We start from the raw sequence: 20627 nt of genomic DNA, 5'->3' as shown, positions 1-20627 counted from the left end.
ATCGGCGTTCAGAGAGGTGGGACTGCGCAGGTGTGTGATGTCAGGCAGTGAAGCGCGGAAGATTTAAAAGGAACAGAGCCTTATACAGAGGGCAGCATTGTTTTGCGGGCAGCAGAGTGAGCTGGGAGCAGTGTGAAGGCTTAAAGGCTTTGGCTCAACAGGCTTCAGTGGAAATGGGCGAGGCGAGGAAGGTTTGGTATTCATTTTTTGTTGTTATTTGAGGAGAGGAGTAAGTATGAGTGTGAGGGCAGCTTGTTGTTCTCAGTGCCAGATGTGGGAGGTCGTGGAGTCTCCCAGCCTCCCGGACGTCCACATCTGCACCAGGTACGCCGAGATGCAGCTCCTAAGAGACCGCGTTAGGGAACTGGAGCTGCAGCTCGATGACCTTCGTCTGGTCAGGGAGAGTGAGGAGTTGATAGAGAGGAGTTACAGGCAGGTAGTCACACCAGGGCCACAGGAGGCAGACAAGTGGGTCACAGTTAGGAGGGGGAAGAGGAAGAGTCAGGTAATAGAGAGTGCCCCTTGACAATAAGTACTCCTGTTTGAGTACTGTTTTGGGGGACAGCTTACCTGGGGGAAGCAACAGTGGCCGTGCCTCCGGCACAGAGTCCGACACTGTAGCTTGGAAGGGTAGGGAAAGGAAGAGGAGGGCAGTAGTAATAGGGGACCCGATAGTTTGGGGGTCAGATAGGCGATTCTGTGGATGCTGTCCGGAGACCCGGATGGTAGCTTGCCTCCCTGGTGCCAGGGTCCGGGATATTTCTGATCGTGTCCAAGATATCCTGAAGTGGGTGGGAGAGGAGCCAGAGGTCATGGTATGTATAGGTACCAATGACATAGGTAGGAAAAGGGGAGAGGTCCTGAAAGGAGAATATAGGGAGTTAGGAAGGGAGTTGAGAAAAAGGACCGCAAAGGTAGTAATTTCAGGATTACTGCCTGTGCCACGCGACAGTGAGAGTAGGAATGCAATGAGGTGGAGGATAAATGCGTGGCTGAGGGATTGGAGCAGGGGGCAGGGATTCAAGTTTTTGGATCATTGGGACCTCTTTTGGCACAGGTGTGACCTGTACAAAAAGGACGGGTTTCACTTGAATCCTAGGGGGACCAATATCCTGACGGGGAGATTTGCGAGGGCTACTGAAGTGACTTTAAACTAGAATAGTTGGGGGGGTGGGAATCAAATTAAAGAGACTAGGAGAGAGGAGGTTAGTTCACAAATAGAGAAAGCTAGTAGACAGTGTGTGAGGGAGGATAGGCAGGGGACAGAGATCGGGAGCACTCAGACCGAAGATGCAGGGGACAAGGGAGAAAAAGATAACAAAGTTGTTTGCTCCATTAAGGATAAACAGAGAGTAAGAGGTGGAGAGTTTCTTAAATGCATCTATTTTAATGCTAGGAGCATTGTAAGAAAGGTGGATGAGCTTAGAGCATGGATTGATACCTGGAGATATGATGATGTAGCTATCAGTGAAACGTGGTTGCAGGAGGGGTGTGATTGGCAACTAAATATTCCAGAATTTCGTTGCTTCAGGTGTGATAGAATAGGAGGGGCAAGAGGGGGAGGTGTTGCATTGCTTGTCAGAGAAAATATTACAGCGGTGCTCTGGCAAGGATAGATTAGTGGACTCGTCTAGGGAGGCTATTTGGATGGAATTGAGGAATAGGAAAAGCGTAGTGATGCTTATAGGGGTGTATTATAGACCACCTAATGGGGACCGAGAACTGGAGGGGCAAATTTGTAAGGAGAGAGCAGATATTTGTAGTAAGCACAAGGTTGTGATTGTGGGAGATTTTAATTTTCCACACATAGACTGGGAAGCCCATACTGTATAAGGGCTGGATGGTTTGGAGTTTGTCAAATGTGTGCAAGATAGTTTTTTGCAGCATACATAGAGGTACCAATTAGAGAAGGGGCAGTGTTGGATCTCGAGTTAGGGAATGAGATAGGGCAGGTGACGGAGGTATGTGTTGGAGAGTACTTCGGGTCCAGTGATCACAATACCATTAGTTTCAATATAATTATGGAGAAGGATAGGACTGGACCCAGGGTTGAGATTTTTGATTGGAGAAAGGCTAACTTTGAGGAGATGCGAAAGGATTTAGAAGGAGTGGATTGGGACAATTTGTTTTATGGGAAGGATATAATAGAGAAATGGAGGTCACTTAAAGATGAAATTTTGAAGGTACAGGATCTTTATGTTCCTGTTAGGTTGAAAGGAAAGGTTAAAAGCTTGAGAGAGCCCTGGTTTTCAAGGGATATAGGAAACTTGGTTCAGAAAAAGAGAGGGATCTACAATAAATATAGGCAGCTTGGAGTTAATGAGGTGCTCGAGGAATATAAAGAATGTAAAAAGAATCTTAAGAAAGAAATTAGAAAAGCTAACAGAAGATACGAGGCTGCTTTGGCAAGTAAGGTGAAAATAAATCCAAAGGGTTTCTACAGTTATATTAATAGCAAAAGGATAGTGAGGGATAAAATTGGTCCCTTAGAAAATCAGAGTGGACGACTATGTGCAGAGCCAAAAGAGATGGGGGAGCAATTTCTTTTCTTCAGTATTCACTAAGGAGAAGAATATTGAATTGCGTAAGGTAAAGGAAACAGGAAGGGTAGTTATGGAAAGTATGACGATGAAAGAAGAGAAAGTACTGGCGCCTTTAAGGAATATAAAACTGGATAAGTCTCCGGGTCCTGACAGGATATTCCCTAGGACCTTGAGGGAAGTTAGTGTAGAAATAGCAGGAGCTCTGACAGAAATATTTCAAATGTCATTAGAAATGGGGATGGTGCCGGAGGATTGGCATATTGCTCATGTGGTTCCATTGTTTAAAAAGGGTTCTAAGAGTAAACCTAGCAATTATCGGCCTGTGAGTTTGACGCCAATGGTGGGTAAATTGATGGAAAGTATTCTTAGAGATGGTATATATAATTATCTGGATAGACAAGATCTGATTAGGATCAGTCAACATGGATTTGTGAGTGGAAGGTCATGTTTGACAAATCTTATTGAATTTTTTGATGAGGTTACTAGGAAAGTTGACGAGGGTAAAGTGGTGGATGTTGTCTACATGGACTTCAGTAAGACCTTTGACAAGGTTCCACACGGAAGGTTAGTTAGGAAGGTTCAATCGTTAGGTATTAATATCAAAGTAGTAAAATGGATTCAGCAGTGGCTGGATGGGAGACGCCAGAGAGTAGTGGTGGATAACTGTGTGTCAGATTGGAGGACGGTGTGTAGCGGTGTGCCTCAGGGATCTGTACTGGGTCCAATGTTGTTTGTCATATATATTAATGATCTGGATGATGGGGTGGTAAATTGGATTAGTAAGTATGCAGGTGATACTAAGATAGGTGGCGTTGTGGATAATGAAGTAGGTTTTCAAGGATTGTAGAGAGATCTAAGCCAGTTAGAAGAGTGGGCTGAAAGATGGCAGATGGAGTTTAATGCTGAAAAATGTGAGGTGCTACGTTTTGGTAGGACTATTCAAAATAGGACATACATGGTAAATGGTAGGGCATTGAGGAATGCTGTAGAACAGAGGGATCTAGGAATAATGGTGCATAGTTCCCTGAAGGTGGAATCTCATGTGGATAGGGTGGTGAAGAAAGCTTTTGGTATGCTGGCCTTTATTAATCAGAGTATAGGAGTTGAGATGTAATGTTGAAATTGTCTAAGGCATTGGTAAGGCCAAATTTGGAGTATTGTGTACAGTTCTGGTCACCGAATTATAGGAAAGATGTCAATAAAATTGAGAGAATACAGAGGGGATTTACTAAAATGTTGCCTGGGTTTCATCTCGTAAGTTACAGAGAAAGATTGAACAAGTTAGGTCTTTATTCTTTGGAGCGTAGAAGGTTGAGAGGGGACTTGACAGAAGTGTTTAAAATTATGAGGGGGATAGATAGAGTTGACGTGGATAGGCTTTTTCCATTGAGAATGGGGGAGATTCAAACAAGAGGACATGAGTTGAGAGTTAAAGGGCAAAAGTTTAGGGGTAACATGAGGGGGAACTTCTTTACTCAGAGAGTGGTGGCTGTGTGGAACGAGCTTCCAGAAGAAGTGGTTGAGGCAGGTTCGATGTTGTTGTTTAAAGTTAAATTGGATAGATATACGGACAGGAAAGGAATGGAGGTTTATGGGCTGAGGGCAGGTCGGTGGGACTAGGTGAGAGTAAGAGTTCAGCACAGACTAGAAGGGCCAAAATGGCCTGTTTCCGTGCTGTAATTATTATATGGTTATATGGTATGGCGGGAAAGGCACCATAAAGCTGACTGAATGCATCAGCTCAGTTTAGGACCCATTATGGGAAGACATTGGAATTCTGAGTAAATATAGATGCAAAAAATTCATGTAAGATCTCCCCCATCTCTTTTAGCTCCACACATGAATGATCATTTTGATCTTCCAGAGGACCAATTTTGCCCCTTGCAATCCTTTTGCTCCTAATGTATCTGTAAAATCACTTAGGATTCTCCTTCAGCTTGTCTGCTAGGGCAAACTCATACCTTCTTTTAGCCCTTCTGATTTCTATCTTAAGTGTTCTCTTATGTTTCTTACACTCCATAAGCACCTTACCTTCCAACACCTGCTGGGCACCTCCTTTTTTTCTCAACCAGGGCCTCAACCGCTTGAATACGCTAAACCTGTTGTCTTTACCTTTTATTCTGACAGGCAGATAAAAGCTTTGTACTCTCAAAATTTCCACTTTTGAAAGCCTCCTCCTTACCAAGTTCACCTTTACCAGAAAACAGCCTGTTCCATTTGCCTGATCCTTTCTGATGCCATCAAAATTGGCCTTTCTCCAATTTAGAACCTCAACCAGAGGACCAGATCTGACTTTTTGCATATTAGAACATAGACCATAGAATAGTACAGCACAGTACAGGCCCTTCGGCCCACAATGTTGTGCCGACCCTCAAACCCTGCCTCCCATATAAGCCCCCACCTTAAATTCCTCCATATACCTGTCTAGTAGTCTCTTAAACTTCACTAGTGTATCTGCCTCCACCACTGACTCAGGCAGTGCATTCTATTTCATATTATTTTGAAACTAATGGCTTATGATTACTGGATGCAAAATGTTCCTTTACATAAACTTCTGTCACCTGCCCTGCCTCATTCCCTAATAGCAGATCAAGTATTGCACAGTTGCTTGTTGGGACTTCTCTGTACTGATTAAGGAAACTTTCCTGAACACATTTGACAAACTCTATCCCATCTGGTCCTTTTACAGTAGGGGTGTTCCAGCCAATATGTGGAAAGTTAAAATCACCTTCTATAACCGACCTTATGTTTCTTGCAACAGTCTGCAATCTCTCTACAAGTTTGTTCCTCTCAATCCCTCGGACTGTTGGGTGGTCTGTAATGTAGCCCTATTAACATGGCCATACCTTTTTTATTCCTTAATTGGTTTTTCACTCAAACCAGGCATATCTACACAGCAAAGATGCATACATTAGGAATCTCTTTATCAACTACAGGTCAGCATTGACTACCATCATCCCTTCAAAACTAATTCAAGACCTAGGCCTCAGTACCGCCTTGTGCAATTGGTTTCTTGAATCCTTCGCTGGCAGTCCCCAGTCAGTTGGATTGGCAACAACATCGCCTCCACAATCTCCCTCAGCACAGATGCACCACAAGGCTGCGTGCTCTACTTGCTCTATTGTAAGTTCAACCCCAATGCGATATTTAAGTTTGCTGAGGACACCACTGTCGTTGGCTGAATTAAAATGTGGTGATGAATCAGCATATAGGAGGGATACTGAAAATCTGGCTGAGTTTCCATAACACCATCCTCTTACTGAATGTCAGCAAGATCAAGAAGCTGATTATCGACTTCAGGAGGAGGAAACTGGAAATCCATGAGTCAGTCCTCATCAGGTGATCAGAGATGGAGAGGGTCAGAAACTATAAATTCTTTAGTGTTTTAATTTCAGAGGATCTGTCCTGGGCCCAGCACACATTGTAAGTGCAATTACAAAAATAGTACACAGTGCCTTTATTTCCTTAAAAGTTTGCAAAGATTTGGCAAGACATCTGAAACTTTGACAAATATCTATAGATGTGTGATGGAGGATATATTGAATGGAGACTATATTGAATGGTTACATCATGACCTGGTATAGAAACACCAATGCTCTTGAACAGAATATCCTATATTCTGATAGGGATCTGATTGAAACGTATAAGATCCTAAAGGGATTGGACAGGCTAGATGCAGGAAGATTGTTCCCGATGTTGGGGAAGTCCAGAATGAGGGGTCACAGTTTGAGGATAGAGGGGAAGCCTTTTAGGACCGAGATTAGGAAAAACTTCTTCACACAGAGAGTGGTGAATCTGTGGAATTCTCTGCCACAGCAAACTGTTGAGGCCAGTTCCTTGGCTATGTTTAAGAGGGAGTTAGATATGGCCCTTGTGGCTACAGGGGTCAGGGGGTATGGAGGGAAGGCTGGGGCGGGGTTCTGAGTTGGATGATCAGCCATGATCATAATAAATGGCGGTGCAGGCTCGAAGGGCCGAATGGCCTACTCCTGCACCTATTTTCTATGTTTCTATGTTTCTATAAGAAGTACTGGATATGGCCCAGTCCTTTGTGGGTGAAGCTCTCCCCAGCATGGAGTGGTGTCACAGGAAAGCAGCATCCATCATCAAGGATCCCCACCATTCAGGACATGTTCCCTTCTCAGGAAGACGGTACAGGAGCCTTAGGATTTACACCACCAAGTTCAGGAACAGTTACTACCCCTCAACCATCAAGCTCTTTAAAAAAAGGGGATAACTTCACTCAGCTTCACTTGTCCCATCACTGAACTGTTCCCACAACCAATGGATTCACTTTCAAAGCATCTTCATCTCTTGTTCTCAATATTCATTGCTTATTTAGTTTTTAAATTTATTACTATCAACACACAAGATGCTGGAGGAACTCAGTAGATCAGGCAGCATCTATGGAAATGAATAGATAATCAATATTTCAGCTCGAGGCTATTCTTCAGTCAAAAGCTGGTGGCTAAAATTATACAGAGATTTAAACAGACTGCCTGCCTTGAGGGTTATGAGTTCTGAAGAAAGGTGACCGGCCATAAAGGCTGCAGAACTTACTAAGTATTTCCTGCATTGTCTGTTTTATTTTAGATTTCTAGTGTGTGCTTCTTTGTGCCCTCATTTTCATGTAATGTTTTTAAAAACAGACACTGAACCACCGATGCCATCAACAAGTGACGTGGATCTTAATATATCCAGAGAACAACAGGACACAAACACAAGAACACGAAACAAGAAAACCATTGCAACCTTTCAGGTAAACTACCTTCAGTAGTTCACTCACTCATGCCTTCTATTCTATTTCATGGTTGGCTTTCTCCAGTCAAGACTTTGTACCAGGAATCTAACTTAAATTCCTCTTTTCTGGATGGGTCATAACTAATAAACATGATCAGCTTTTGATTCTATGATTTTTCATTAACTACAGTAAAACGCAATAAACCACTAATCCCCACAATGTCATTAAGTTCAGTGAGATCCTATTTCCTGTACCTCCTTTAGCCTGGCCTTTTAATTACCTTGCAGATAGTTCAAGTAGGTGACCAAGGGAGTGCCAATTCTCAGAAATACCTTCTCAATTTCCAGAGCACAGACTTTCTGAAGGGGCTGCAGAGATTCATAAGTCCATAGGACCATAAGATATAGGAGCAGAATTAGGATATTTGGCCCGTCAATTCTGCTCCACCATTTCATCGCGGTTGATCCAATTTTCCTCTCAGTTCCAGTCTTCTGTCTTCTCCCCATATCTCTTCATGCCCTGTCCAATCAAGAATCATTTAACTTCTGCCTTAGATATACATAAAGACTTGGCCTCCACAGCTGCCTGTGGCAAAGAATTCCATAGATTCACTGCTCTGCAGCTAAAGAAATTCCTCCTCATCTCTGTTCTAAAAGGATGCCCCACTATTCTGAGGCTGCATTCTCTGGTCTTAGACATTCCTACCACAAGAAACTTCCTCTCCACATCACTCTATCAAGGCTCTTCACCATTCAATAAGTTTCAATGAGGTTACGCATCATTCTTCTCAATTCCAATGAATACAGGCCCAGAGCCATCAAACGCTCTTCATATGACAAACTATTCAATTCTGGAATCATTTTCATGAACCTCCTTTGAACCCTGTCCAGTTTCAACACTTCCTACCTAAGATAAGGGGCCCAAACCTGTTCACAATGCTCCAAGTGAGGCCTCACCAGTGCTTTATAAAGTCTCAACCCTACACCTTTGTTTTTATATTCTAGTCCGCTTGACATGAATGCTAGTATTGCATTTGCCTTCCTCATCACAGACTCAACCTGCAAATTAACCTTTAGGGAATCCTGCACAAGGACTCCCAGGACCCCTTGCACCTTAGTATTTAGTATTTTCTGTCCATTTAGAAAATAGTCAACCTTTATATTTCTTCTACCAAAGTGCATGACCATACACTTCCTGACACTGTATTCCATCTGCCATTTGTGAGGGCACTGAGAATAGGATGGACGGTTAAAAAAAGGCAAAATTAATGTGCAGTCAGATTGTCAGGATGTGCAGGCAGATGATAGGACATAATTGCAACCAGCAGGGTCAGTATCAGTGCATTAGAGATGCTAAATCAAAAAGGGGTAGCAAATACAGTACTCAAAGTGTTATATCTCAATGCATGGAGTATAAAAAATAAGGTGGATGATCTCGTGGCACTATTACAGATTGTCAGGTATGATGTTGTGACCATCACTGAATCGTGGCTGAAGGATGGTTGTAGTTGGGAGCTGAATGTCCAAGGTTACTCATTGTATCGGAGGAACAGGAAGATAGGCAGAGGTGTTGGCATGGCTCCACTGGCATCAAATCAGTAGAAAGATGTGACATAGGATCAGAAGATGTTGATTCCTTCTAGGTAGAGTTAATAAACTGCAAGGGTAAATGGACCCTGATGGCAGTTATATACAGGCCTCCCAGCAGTGGCTGAGATGTGAACTACAGATTACAACAGGAAATGGAAAAGACGTGTCAAAAGGACAATATTATGATAGTCATGGGAGATTTCAACATGCAGCTCGATTGGGAAAATCAGGTCGGTAATGGATCTCAAGGCAGTGAGTTTGTTGATGACTTTATAGAGCAGTTTGTCATTGAGTCTACTAGAGGATCAGCTATATGGGATTGGGTGTTATGTAATGAACCAGAGGTGATTAGGGAGCTTAAGGTAAAAGAACCCTTAGTAGCCAGTATGATTGAGTTCAACTTGAAATTTGATAGGGAGAAAGTGAAGTCTGATGTAGCAGTATTTCAGTGGAGTGAAGGAAATTACAGTGGTATGAGAGAGGAGTTGGCCAAAGTAAATTAGAAGGAAGTGATATCAGCAGGGCAGCAATGGGAAAAATGAGGAAGGTGCAGGAAAGATATGTTCCAAAAATAAAGAAATACTCAAATGGTAAAATAGTACAACCATGGCTGACAAGGGAAGTCAAAGCTAATGTAAAAATAAAAGAGAGATAAGAGTGGACATAGGACCGCTAGAAAATGAGGCTGGAGAAATAATTACGAGGACCAAAGAGATGGCAGATGAACTAATTGAGTATTTTGCATCAGTCTTCACTGTAGAAAACACTTGCAGTGTGTATGATGTTGAAGGGTGTAAGGGAAGAGAAGTGAGTCAGAATCAGGTTATTATCACTGGCATGTGTCATGGAATTTGTTAACAGCAGGAGTTCAAGCAATACATAATATACAAGAAGAAGAAAAAATAAGTAAAACAATTATAGTATACGTATATTGAATAGATTAAAAATCTGCAAAAGCAGAAATAATATATATTGAAAAAATGAGGTAGTGTTCATGCAATTACTATTACAAGGGAGAAGGTGCTCAAAAAGCTGAACGACCTAAAGGTACATAAGTCACCCAGACCAGATAAACTGTTCTGAAAGAGGTAATGTTAGAAATTGTGGTGGCATTAGAAATGATCTTCCAAAAAAATCATTGGACTCTGGCATGATGCCAGAGGACTGGAAAACTGCAAATGTCACTCCACTCTTTAAGAAAGGAGGAAGGCAGCAGAAGAGAAATTATAGACCAGTTAGCCTGATCTCAGTGGTTGGGAAGATGTTGGAGTCAATTGTTAAGGATGAGGTTATAGAGTACTTGGTGATACAGGACAAGATAGTACAAAGTCAGCATGGTTTCCTTAAGGGAAAATCCTATCTGAAGAACCTGTCAGAATTCTTTGAAGAGTTTACTAGTATGATAGATAAGGGGGATGTGGTGGATGTTGCATATTTGGACTTTCAGAAGGCCTTGGGAAGCAGCCTCATGTGTGGCACCTTGTCAAAGTTAAGAGCCCATGGTATTACAGGAAAGTTCCTGGCATTGTTAGAGCATTGCCTGATTAGCTGGAGGCAACAAGTGGGAATGAAGGGATCCTTTTCTGGTTGGCTGCCGTGACTAGTGGTGTTCCACAGGGGGTCAGTGCCTGGACCACTTCTTTTCATGCTGTATATCAATGATTTAGATGATGGAATAGATGGATTTGTTGCCAAGTTTGCAGATGATACAAAGATCGGTGGAGGGGCAGGTAGTGTTGTGGAAGCAGGGAGGATGCAGAAGGAATTAGACAGATTAGGAGAATGGGCAAGAAAGTGGAAAATAAAAGAAGAGATAGTAAAAGATTTGAAAGGCTCTTCTTTCAGTTAGTCCTGACTAAGGGTCTCGGCCCAAAATGTCGACTGTACCTCTTCCTATAGATGCTGCCTGGCCTGTTGCGTTCCACCAGCATTTTTTATGTGTGTTGCTTGAAATTCCAGCATCTGCAGATTTCCTCGTGTTTTGGAAAATAGAAAATAGAAAATTTATTTCTTCTGCCAAAGTGCATGACCGTGCATTTTCCAACATTGTATTTCATTTTCCACTTTCTTGCCCATTCTCCTAATCTGTCTAATTCCTTCCTGCTTCCACAACACTACCTGCCCCTTCACCAATCTTCATATTGCAGACTATTTTCTAAATAGGGAGAAAATCCAAAAATCTGAGATGCAAAATGCCTTGGAAGTCCTTATGCAGAACACCTTAAAGGTTAACTTGCAGGTTGAGTTGGTGGTGAAGGCGGCAAATGCAATGTTGGCATTCATTTCAAGAGGTCTAGAGCAGAGATGTGATGCTGAGGCTTCATAAGGCACTGGTGAGATCTGACATTGAATATTGTGAACAGTATTGGGCTCCTCATCTAAGAAAAGATGTGCTGGCATTGGAGAGAATTCAGAGAAAGTTCACAAGGATGATTCCAGGAATGAAAGGGTTATTCGTACGAGGAACATTTGATACCTCTGGGTCTGTACTCACTTGAATTTAGAAGGATGAAGTGGGATCGCATTGAAACCTTTAGACTGTTGAAAGGCCTAGACAGAGTAAATGTGGTGGGGAGTCAAGGACAAGAGGCACAGCCTCAAGATAGAGTGGCATCCATTTAAAACAGAGATGGAGAAATTTCTTTATCCAGATGGTGGTGAATTTGTGGAATTTATTACCACAGGCAGCTATGGAGGCCAGGTTGTTGGGTGTATTTAAGGCAGAACATGATAGATTCTTGATTGGACATGGCATCAAAGGTTATGGGGAGAAGGCCAGGGAGTGGGGCTGACATGGGGAAAAATGGATCAGCCATGATTGAATGGCAGAGCAGACTCGATGGGCCAAATGGCCTAATTCTGCTCCTATGTCTTATGGTCTTAAGGAAGTAGCCCAAGAAATAGTGGATGCATTAGTGATAATTTTTCAAAACTCTATAGATTCTGGACTAGTTCCTGAGGATTGGAGGGTGGCTAATGTAACCCCACTTTCTAAAAAAGGAGGGAGAGAGAAACCGGGGAATTATAGACCGGTTAGCCTAACGTCGGTGGTGGGGAAACTGCTGGAGTCAGTTATCAAAGATGTGATAACAGCACATTTGGAAAGCGGCGAAATCATCGGACAAAGTCAGCATGGATTTGTGAAAGGAAAATCATGTCTGACGAATCTCATAGAATTTTTTGAGGATGTAACCAGTAGAGTGGATAGGGGAGAACCAGTGGATGTGGTATATTTGGATTTTCAAAAGGCTTTTGACAAGGTCCCACACAGGAGATTAGAGTGCAAACTTAAAGCACACGGTATTGGGGGTAAGGTATTGATGTGGATGGAGAATAGGTTAGCAGACAGGAAGCAAAGAGTGGGAATAAACGGAACCTTTTCAGAATGGCAGGCAGTGACTAGTGGGGTACCGCAAGGCTCAGGGAATTAAATGCAGCATCTCCAAGTTTGCGGATGACACGAAGCTGGGTGGCAGTGTTAGCTGTGAGGAGGATGCTAAGAGGATGCAGAGTGACTTGGATAGGTTGGGTGAGTGGGCAAATTCATGGCAAATGCAATTTAATGTGGATAAATGTGAAGTTATCCACTTTGGTGGCAAAAATAGGAAAACAGATTATTATCTGAATGGTGGCCGATTAGGAAAAGGGGAGGTGCAACGAGACCTGGGTGTCATTATACGCCAGTCATTGAAAGTGGACATGCAGGTACAGCAGGCGGTGAAAAAGGCAAATGGTATGCTGGCATTTATGGCGAGAGGATTCGAGTACAGGAGCAGGGAGGTACTACTGCAGTTGTACAAGGCCTTGGTGAGACCACACCTGGAGTATTGTGTGCAGTTTTGGTCCCCTAGTCTGAGGAAAGACATCCTTGCCATAGAGGGAGTACAAAGAAGGTTCACCAGATTGAGTCCTGGGATGGCAGGACTTTCATATGAAGAAAGACTGGATGAACTGGGCTTGTACTCGTTGGAATTTAGAAGATTGAGGGGGGATCTGATTGAAACGTATAAAATCCTAAAGGGATTGGACAGGCTAGATGCAGGAAGATTGTTCCCGATGTTGGGGAAGTCCAGAACAAGGGGTCACAGTTTGAGGATAAAGGGGAAGCCTTTTAGGACCGAGATGAGGAAAAACTTCTTCACACAGAGAGTGGTGAATCTGTGGAATTCTCTGCCACAGGAAACAGCTGAGGCCAGTTCATTGGCTATATTTAAGAGGGAGTTAGATATGACCCTTGTGGCTACGGGGATCAGGGGGTATGGAGGGAAGGCTGGGGTGGGGTTCTGAGTTGGATGATAAGCCATAATCATAATAAATGGCGGTGCAGGCTCGAAGGGCCTACTCCTGCACCTATTTTCTATGTTTCTATGTTTCTATGTCTTATTTCTTTGCCATTCTCCTCAGCTTTCTAAGTCATTCTGTAGCCTCTCTACTTCCTCAAAAGTACCTGTCCTGCTAATTATCTTCATTCCATCATCAAAATCATAGACCCGTAACGTAAAAAGAATCAGTCCCAACACAAAGCCCTGTGGAACACCACTAGTCACCAGCAGCCAGCCAGAAAAGGCTTGCTTTATTCCCACTCTTTGCCTCCTGTCAATCAACCACTGCTTTATTCATGCCAGAATCTTTACTAAAATACCATGGGCTTCTAGCTTATTACGCAGCCTCATGTGGCATCTCGTCAAAGGCCTTCTGAAAATCCAAGTACACAACATCAACCGATTTAGTCACAAGTTACTGTTCTCTGCAGCTGGGACATGAAGAATTTCCCATGTTCTTTTTTCCTGCTGGGTGAGGTGTTTAAGAGGCTGTTACAAAGTCTCATGAAGGTGTAGAGAAGGGAGGGATATGGACATTGTGTAGGTAGAAGGGATTATTCCGTTAGGCATTTAATTTGTTTCACATAGCACTGTGGGCCTGTTCCTGTGCAGTTCTGTGCTCTAAGGCTTTATGCACCCAAGGTCCATCCAGAATTCCATAGAGGATCCTTAGGATCCATCTTCCTGAGATCGCCACCATCTCACTAAGTCTTCACCCAGTTCACTTCAACGTGATCCTCATTAACAAATGGTTGAGGGCACTATATTCTCTAAAGGCTTAGAGTATCAGACAACATCTCAGATGTAGTACTGAAATACTTCATTATAGAAATAGTTGCATGTCTGACCATGCAACATCTGTATCTGCAGCGTGGCAAAATGCCCCAGTATGTTCTCCTTACAAACAACTCAAATCTCGGTAAATGCTGTACAGTTAGTCAATTCTCAATCATCAGCAATGTGTTGAATGTCATTGCCAATTGATGAAGGCAAAAATTCTCACAATATTTAAAGGAGTTACTGGTTGAGTACTTGAACCACCAAGGTATAGGAGACTATGGGTAAGTGCTGGTAACTGGGATTAGTATAGATCAGGGGTTCCCAACCTTTATTTATACCATAGACCAATACCATTAAGCAAGGATCCATGGATCCCATGTTAGGAATCTGTGATATAGGTCAATACTTGATAGAGTGGACACAATCGGGTAAAGGGCCTCTGCTTGTAAACTGGATGAACAGAAGGGTGTGAAACTTGATACTGTATCAATTATTCTATACTCTGTTTTAGACTTGTTCTTTTGTTAATCCTTCACTTCAGTTAGTAAAAGTGTATGGGTTTTCACAAACAGGAGAAAATCTGCAGATGCTGGAAATTCTGCTTATTCTTTCCAGTCCATAGAAACTATAGAAACCATAGAAACTACAGCACAGAAACAGGCCTTTTGGCCCTTCTTGGCTGTGCCGAACCATTTTCTGCTGACTCCCACTGACCTGCACATGGACCATATCCCTCCATACACCTCCCATCCATGTATCTGTCCAATTTATTCTTGAATATTAGAAAAGAACCCGCATTTACCTCCTCATCTGGCAGCTCATTCCATACTCCCACCACTCTCTGTGTGAAGAAGCCCCCCCTAATGTTCCCTTTAAACTTTACCCCCCTCACCCTTAACCCATGTCCTCTGGTTTTTTTCTCCCCTTGCCTCAGTGGAAAAAGCCTGCTTGCATTAACTCTATCTATACTCATCATAATTTTATATAACTCTTTCAAATCTCCCCTCATTCTTCTACGCTCCAGGGAATAAAGTCCTAACCTATTCAACCTTGCTCTGTAACTGAGTTTCTCAAGTCCTGGCAACATCCTTGTAAACCTTCTCTGCACTCTTTCAACCTTATTTACATCCCTCCTGTAATTTGGTGACCAAAACTGAACACAATACTCCAGATTCGGCCTCACCAATGCCTTATACAACCTCATCATAACATTCCAGCTCTCATACTTTGATTAATAAAGGCCAATGTACCAAAAGCTCTCTTTACGACCCTATCTATCTGTGACACCACTTTTAGGGAATTTTGTATCTGTATTCCCAGATCCCTCTGTTCTACTGCACTCCTCAGTGCCTTACCATTAACCCTGTATATTCTACCTTGGTTTGTCCTTCCAACGTGCAACACCTCACACCTGTCTGTATTAAATTCCATCTGCCATTTTTCAGCCCATTTTTCCAGCTGGTCTAAGTCCCTCTGCAGGCTCTGAAAATTTCCCGGATTAATTTTTGATCCTTTTTTAAACAACGGAACAACATGAGCCACTCTCCAATCCTCCAGCACATCACCTGTAGACAGCGACATTTTAAATATTTCTGCCAGGGCCCCCGCAATTTCAACACTAGTCTCCTTCAAGGTCCGAGGGAGCACCCTGTCAGGTCCCGGGGATTTATCCACTTTAATTTTCCTCAAGACAGAAAGCACCTCCTCCTTTTCAATCTGTACAGTTTCCATGATCTCACTACTTGTTTCCCTTAATTCCATAGACTTCATGCCAGTTTCCTTAGTAAATACAGACACAAAAAACCTATTTAAGATCTCCCCCGTTTCCTTTGGTTCCGCACATAGCCGGCCACTCTGATCTTCAAGAGGACCAATTTTATCCCTTACAATCCTTTTACTCTTAATATACCTGTAAAAGCTCTTTGGATTATCCTTCACTTTGACTGCCAAGGCAACCTCATGTCTTCTTTTAGCCCTCCTGATTTCTTTCTTAAGTATTTTCTTGCACTTCTTATACTCCTCAAGCACCTTATTTACTCCCTGTTTCCTATACATGTCATACAACTCCCTCTTCTTCTTTATCAGAGTTGCAATATCCCTTGAGAACCAAGGTTCCTTATTCCTATTCACTTTGCCTTTAATCCTGACAGGAACATACAAACTCTGCACTCTCAAAATTTCTCCTTTGAAGGCTTCCCACCTACCGATCACATCTTTGCCAGAGAACAACCTGTCCCAATCCATGCTTTTTAGATCCTTTCTCATTTCTTCAAATTTGGCCTTTTTCCAGTTCAGAACCTCAACCCTAGGACCAGATCTATCCTTGTCCATGATCAAGTTGAAACTAATGGTGTTATGATCACTGGAACCAAAGTGCTCCCCTACACAGACTTCCATCACTTGTCCTAACTCGTTTCCTAACAGGAAATCCAATATTGCATCCCCTCTAGTTGGTCCCTCTATATATTGATTTAGAAAACTTTCCTGAACACATTTTACAAACTCTAAACCATCTAGATCCCTTACAGTATGGGTGTCCCAATCAATATATGGAAAATTAAAATCCCCTACCACCACAACTTTATGTTTCCTGCAGTTGCCTGCTATCTCTCTGCCGTTTGCTCTTCCAATTCTCGTTGACTATTGGGTGATCTGTAATACAATCCCACTAATGTGGCCATACCTCTTCTGTTTCTCAGCTCCACCCACAGGGACTCAGTAGACAAGCCCTCTAATCTGTCCTGCCTGAGCACTGCTGTAATATTTTCCCTAACAAGCAATGCTACTCCCCCACCTTTCATTCCTCTGCCTCGATCACATCTGAAACATCGGAACCCTGGAATATTAAGCTGCCAGTCCTGCCCCTCCTGTAGACAAGTTTCACTAATTACTATAACGTCATAATTCCACGTGTCAATCCACGTCCTCAACTCATCCGCCTTCCCCGCAATACTCCGAGCATTGAAATATATACACCTCAGAAGATTTTTACCACCACTCACGACCTTTCTATTAGCGGATTTGCTTAAACTTTCAACATCATTTATTTTCACCCCAGCCACACTGTCAGCTCTGGCACTCTGATTCCCATCCCCCTGCAAATCTAATTTAAAGCCTCCTCAATAGCACTAACAAACCTCCCTGAAAGGATATTGGTCCCCCTGTAGTTCAAGTGTAACCCATCTCTCTTGTACAGGTCCCACCTGCCCCAGAAGAGGTCCCAATGATCCTGAAATCTGAAACCCTGCCCCCTACACCAGTTCTTCAGCCACTTGTTCATCCTCCAGAGCATCCTATTCCTACCCTCACTGGCACGTAGCACAGGTAGCAATCCTGAGATTACCACCCTCGAGATCCTGCTTTTCAACTTCCTACCAAGCTCTCTATACTCAATCTCCAGGATCTCCTCACTCTTCCTTGCTATGTCATTGGTGCCGTTGTGCACCATGACATCTGGCTGATCACTCTCCCACTTCAGAATCTCATGCAAGCGATCAGAGACATCCTTGACCCTGGCACCCGGGAGGCAACAAACCATTCTGGATTCTCTGTCATGACCACAGAACCTCCTATCTGTACCTCTAACAATCGAGTCCCCGATCACTACCGCTCTCCTCTTTTTCCATCCTCCCTTTTGCACTGCAGAACCATTCAGTGCCAGAGATCCGACTACTGCAGCTTGTCCCAGGTAAGTCATCCCCCCCAACAGTATCCAATGCAGTATACTTGTTGTTGAGGGGAATGGCCACAGGGGAACCTTGCTCTGCCTGCCCTTTCCTCTTCCCTCACCTGACAGTGACCCAATTTCCTGTCCTCTGCTCCTCTGGCGTAACTACCTCCCTGTAGCTACTATCTATAATCTCCTCATTCTCCGGAATGATCCGCAGGTCATCCAGCTCCTGCTCCAGTTCCCTAACGTGGTTTGTTAGGAGCTGCAGCTGGATGTACTTCTTGCAGGTGTCGTTGTCAGGGACACCGGAGGGCTCCCTGACTTCCCACATCCTGCAAGAGGAGCATTCCAACATCCTGCCTGGCATTCTCTCTACTGTAAACAATCTGAACAAAAAAACTTACTGGAACCTATCCTGGCCTCTGCCTGTTCTCGCCGAAGCCTGTTGAGCCAAAGCCGTCCCACTTTGACTCAGTCCACTCCGACGATGGCCACTGTATATGGTGGTCTGCTTTTAAACCTTGGCGTGCTACGTCACACGCCTGCGCAGTGCAGACCCTTTTCCCCGAGCAGTGTTTTAAAAAAAATGACTTTTTCTACCTGATTTCTTCACTCCCTTCTTCAGCTGCTTGCTTCGACTGAAACAAGAACTGTTGAAAATTTCTCTTTTTAAACATTGGCGCTACGTCACGCGCCTGCGCAGTGCAGACCCTTCTCTCCGAGCAGTGTTTAAAAAAAAAACAACTTTTTCTACCCGATTTCTTCACTCCCTTCTTCAGCTGCTTGCTTCGACAGTTGAAGGTCTCAGAGTGAAATGTCAACTGTAGCTCTTTTGCATAGATTTTACTTGGCCTGCTGAGTTCCTCCTGTGCTTCGTGTATGGGACTTGGTCTTTTACCAATTATTTTACATATTGCTTCAGACTTCATGTTTTGCACATCTTTATATGCATGACTGCAGGATTGAAGGACATCCATTTAGAACTGAGATGCCGAGAAATTACTTTAGTCGGAGGGTAGTAAATCTGTGAAATTTATAGCCGTGAGTGGCTGTGAAGGCCAATTCACTGGGTGCATTTAAGGCAGAGATAGATGTAGCCAGGGCATCAAAGGGTATGGAGAGAAGGCAGGGGAGTGGGGATGACTGGAAGAATTGGATCAGCCCATGATTGAATGGCACAGCAGACTCGATGGGCCAAATGGCCTACTTCTGCTCCTATATCTTATGCTCTTATAGTCTTAATACCCTGCAGCAGCCTTGAACTATTCCTTCTCTACATTGATCCAAATGCTTATCTTTCTTTACTGTGTGAGAATTAGGATCTCAAGTTTTAGAGGATGTGGGTACTGGGGCCCCTGTGAGCTTTTGGAAATTGTGTGAAAAATCACTTGTCAGCTAACTGCTCAAACGTTGAGGTTTCCAACCATCAGACAATGGAATGATTCTTCAAGCGTCAGACAGCGGAATGAGATCTGCAATTGTCAGTTAACAGATTACAGGATCTTCCCATATTTGGATTTTTAGATTGGCTTTGATAAAGTCCAAATTAAAAGAAGTTGTGCAAAAGTGAAACACTTGGGAACATGGTTAGTCTACTAGCATAGTTGGCAGACCAAATAAAAGATGGGAATAACAAGCCTTTTCCTGGTTTCAGCCAGTTGGGCAACAGGTATCATGTTTGGGCACAGGCGTTTCACAATATATTACAATGCTTTTTATGAGGTAACTAGATACAATATTTCTAATTTGTTGATGACTTAAAACTCGATGGAATTGAGTTGTAAAAAAGATGCAGTTTTGAAGAGTGGACAAATACATGGCAGATGCTGTACGATGTGGATAAATTGAAGTCACTCACTGTAGTAGGAAAAACAGAAAAGTAAAGAATTGATTAAATGATGAAAAATTGATGTGTAAAGAGGCAGGTGTTCTTTTTCACTAATCTCTGAAAGCAATCTGCAGGTGCAGCAAATAGTTAAGCAAATGGCATCTAGCTTTTATTGCAAGAGACTAAGTGCAAGAGCAAGGGTTTTGCATTGAAATTATTTTAGGCCTGGGTAAGATCATATTTGGAGCATCTGTGCAAGTTTGGTTTTATCTAGGAATGAATCCCCTTGCCTGAGAGGGAATGCAACAAAAGTTCACCATACTAACTTCTGGGATTACAGGACCTTTGTATGCGGAATGATTAAATTGACTGGACTTGTATTTATTTGCTAGAGTTCAGAAGAGGAGGAGATCTAACTGAAATATACAAAATTTTGACAAGCTTTGACATGCTAGAGACACAAAAGGAGGCATATGTTAGAATCTGAAGCAGCAAGCAATGTGCTGGAGAAACTCAACAGCTTGAGCACCATCAGCTGGTAGGCAGACAGAACTGCCGATGTTTCAGGATGAAACTGCACCTAGGACTGATACTGTTTGACCTGTTGGTTTCCTCCAACAGATTTTTGCTTGACAGGGAGGGTGTTACCTTGGGGGAATCCAGGGTCAGGAGCCACAGTCTCAGGATATGGGGTAAAATATGTGAAGCAAAGCTGAGAAATTTCTTCACACGGAGGATGGTGAGCTTATAGAATTCTCCATTGCAAAGAGCTTTAAGACGAGATTGCTGCATCTAGTTAAGAAGAATGATAGGCAGAAAACGTGTATGGGGAAAGAGTCAGAATGTGGTATGAAAGTAGATCATCTCCATGTTTATTTTAGTACCAAGTTCAAAGTGTCAAATATCTTATTCCTGCTCCACTTCTCTATGTTTCCATGTGCCAACACCATCTTTTCGTATTGTTGCAGATTTACAGCACAGAGCTGGAGAAGGAATACAACAATTTTCAAGACTGGCTTTATATCTTCCCTCTATACCGGGGGAAAGCCAGTGAAGATGAGTTTGGAGATAATGTTGACGATCGAGTTATGGGCAAATGCAAGGTCAACCTCAATACCTTTATGTAATCTCTTGCTTATGGAGTTCTTTAGGAA

The 20627-nt window shown here is 43.0% G+C and overlaps 1 protein-coding gene across 5 annotated transcripts in view; it reads left to right on the top strand.

The window, feature by feature from the left end:
* Positions 1-20627, top strand: part of fer1l4 (fer-1 like family member 4) — a 407998-nt gene that overhangs the window by 254496 nt on the left and 132875 nt on the right. For all 5 annotated transcript variants that reach the window (XM_063040941.1, XM_063040940.1, XM_063040943.1 and 2 more), the window contains exons 33-34: positions 7193-7302; positions 20442-20576. In XM_063040941.1, the coding sequence (XP_062897011.1) occupies positions 7193-7302; positions 20442-20576 (245 nt within the window). The remainder of the gene's footprint in view (positions 1-7192; positions 7303-20441; positions 20577-20627) is intronic.

This window comes from Mobula hypostoma, chromosome 2 (assembly GCF_963921235.1).
Source record: "Mobula hypostoma chromosome 2, sMobHyp1.1, whole genome shotgun sequence".
Lineage (NCBI taxonomy): Eukaryota > Metazoa > Chordata > Chondrichthyes > Myliobatiformes > Myliobatidae > Mobula > Mobula hypostoma.
Note: the sequence above shows the minus strand (reverse complement) of the source record. Positions and strands in the feature narration are given on the sequence as shown.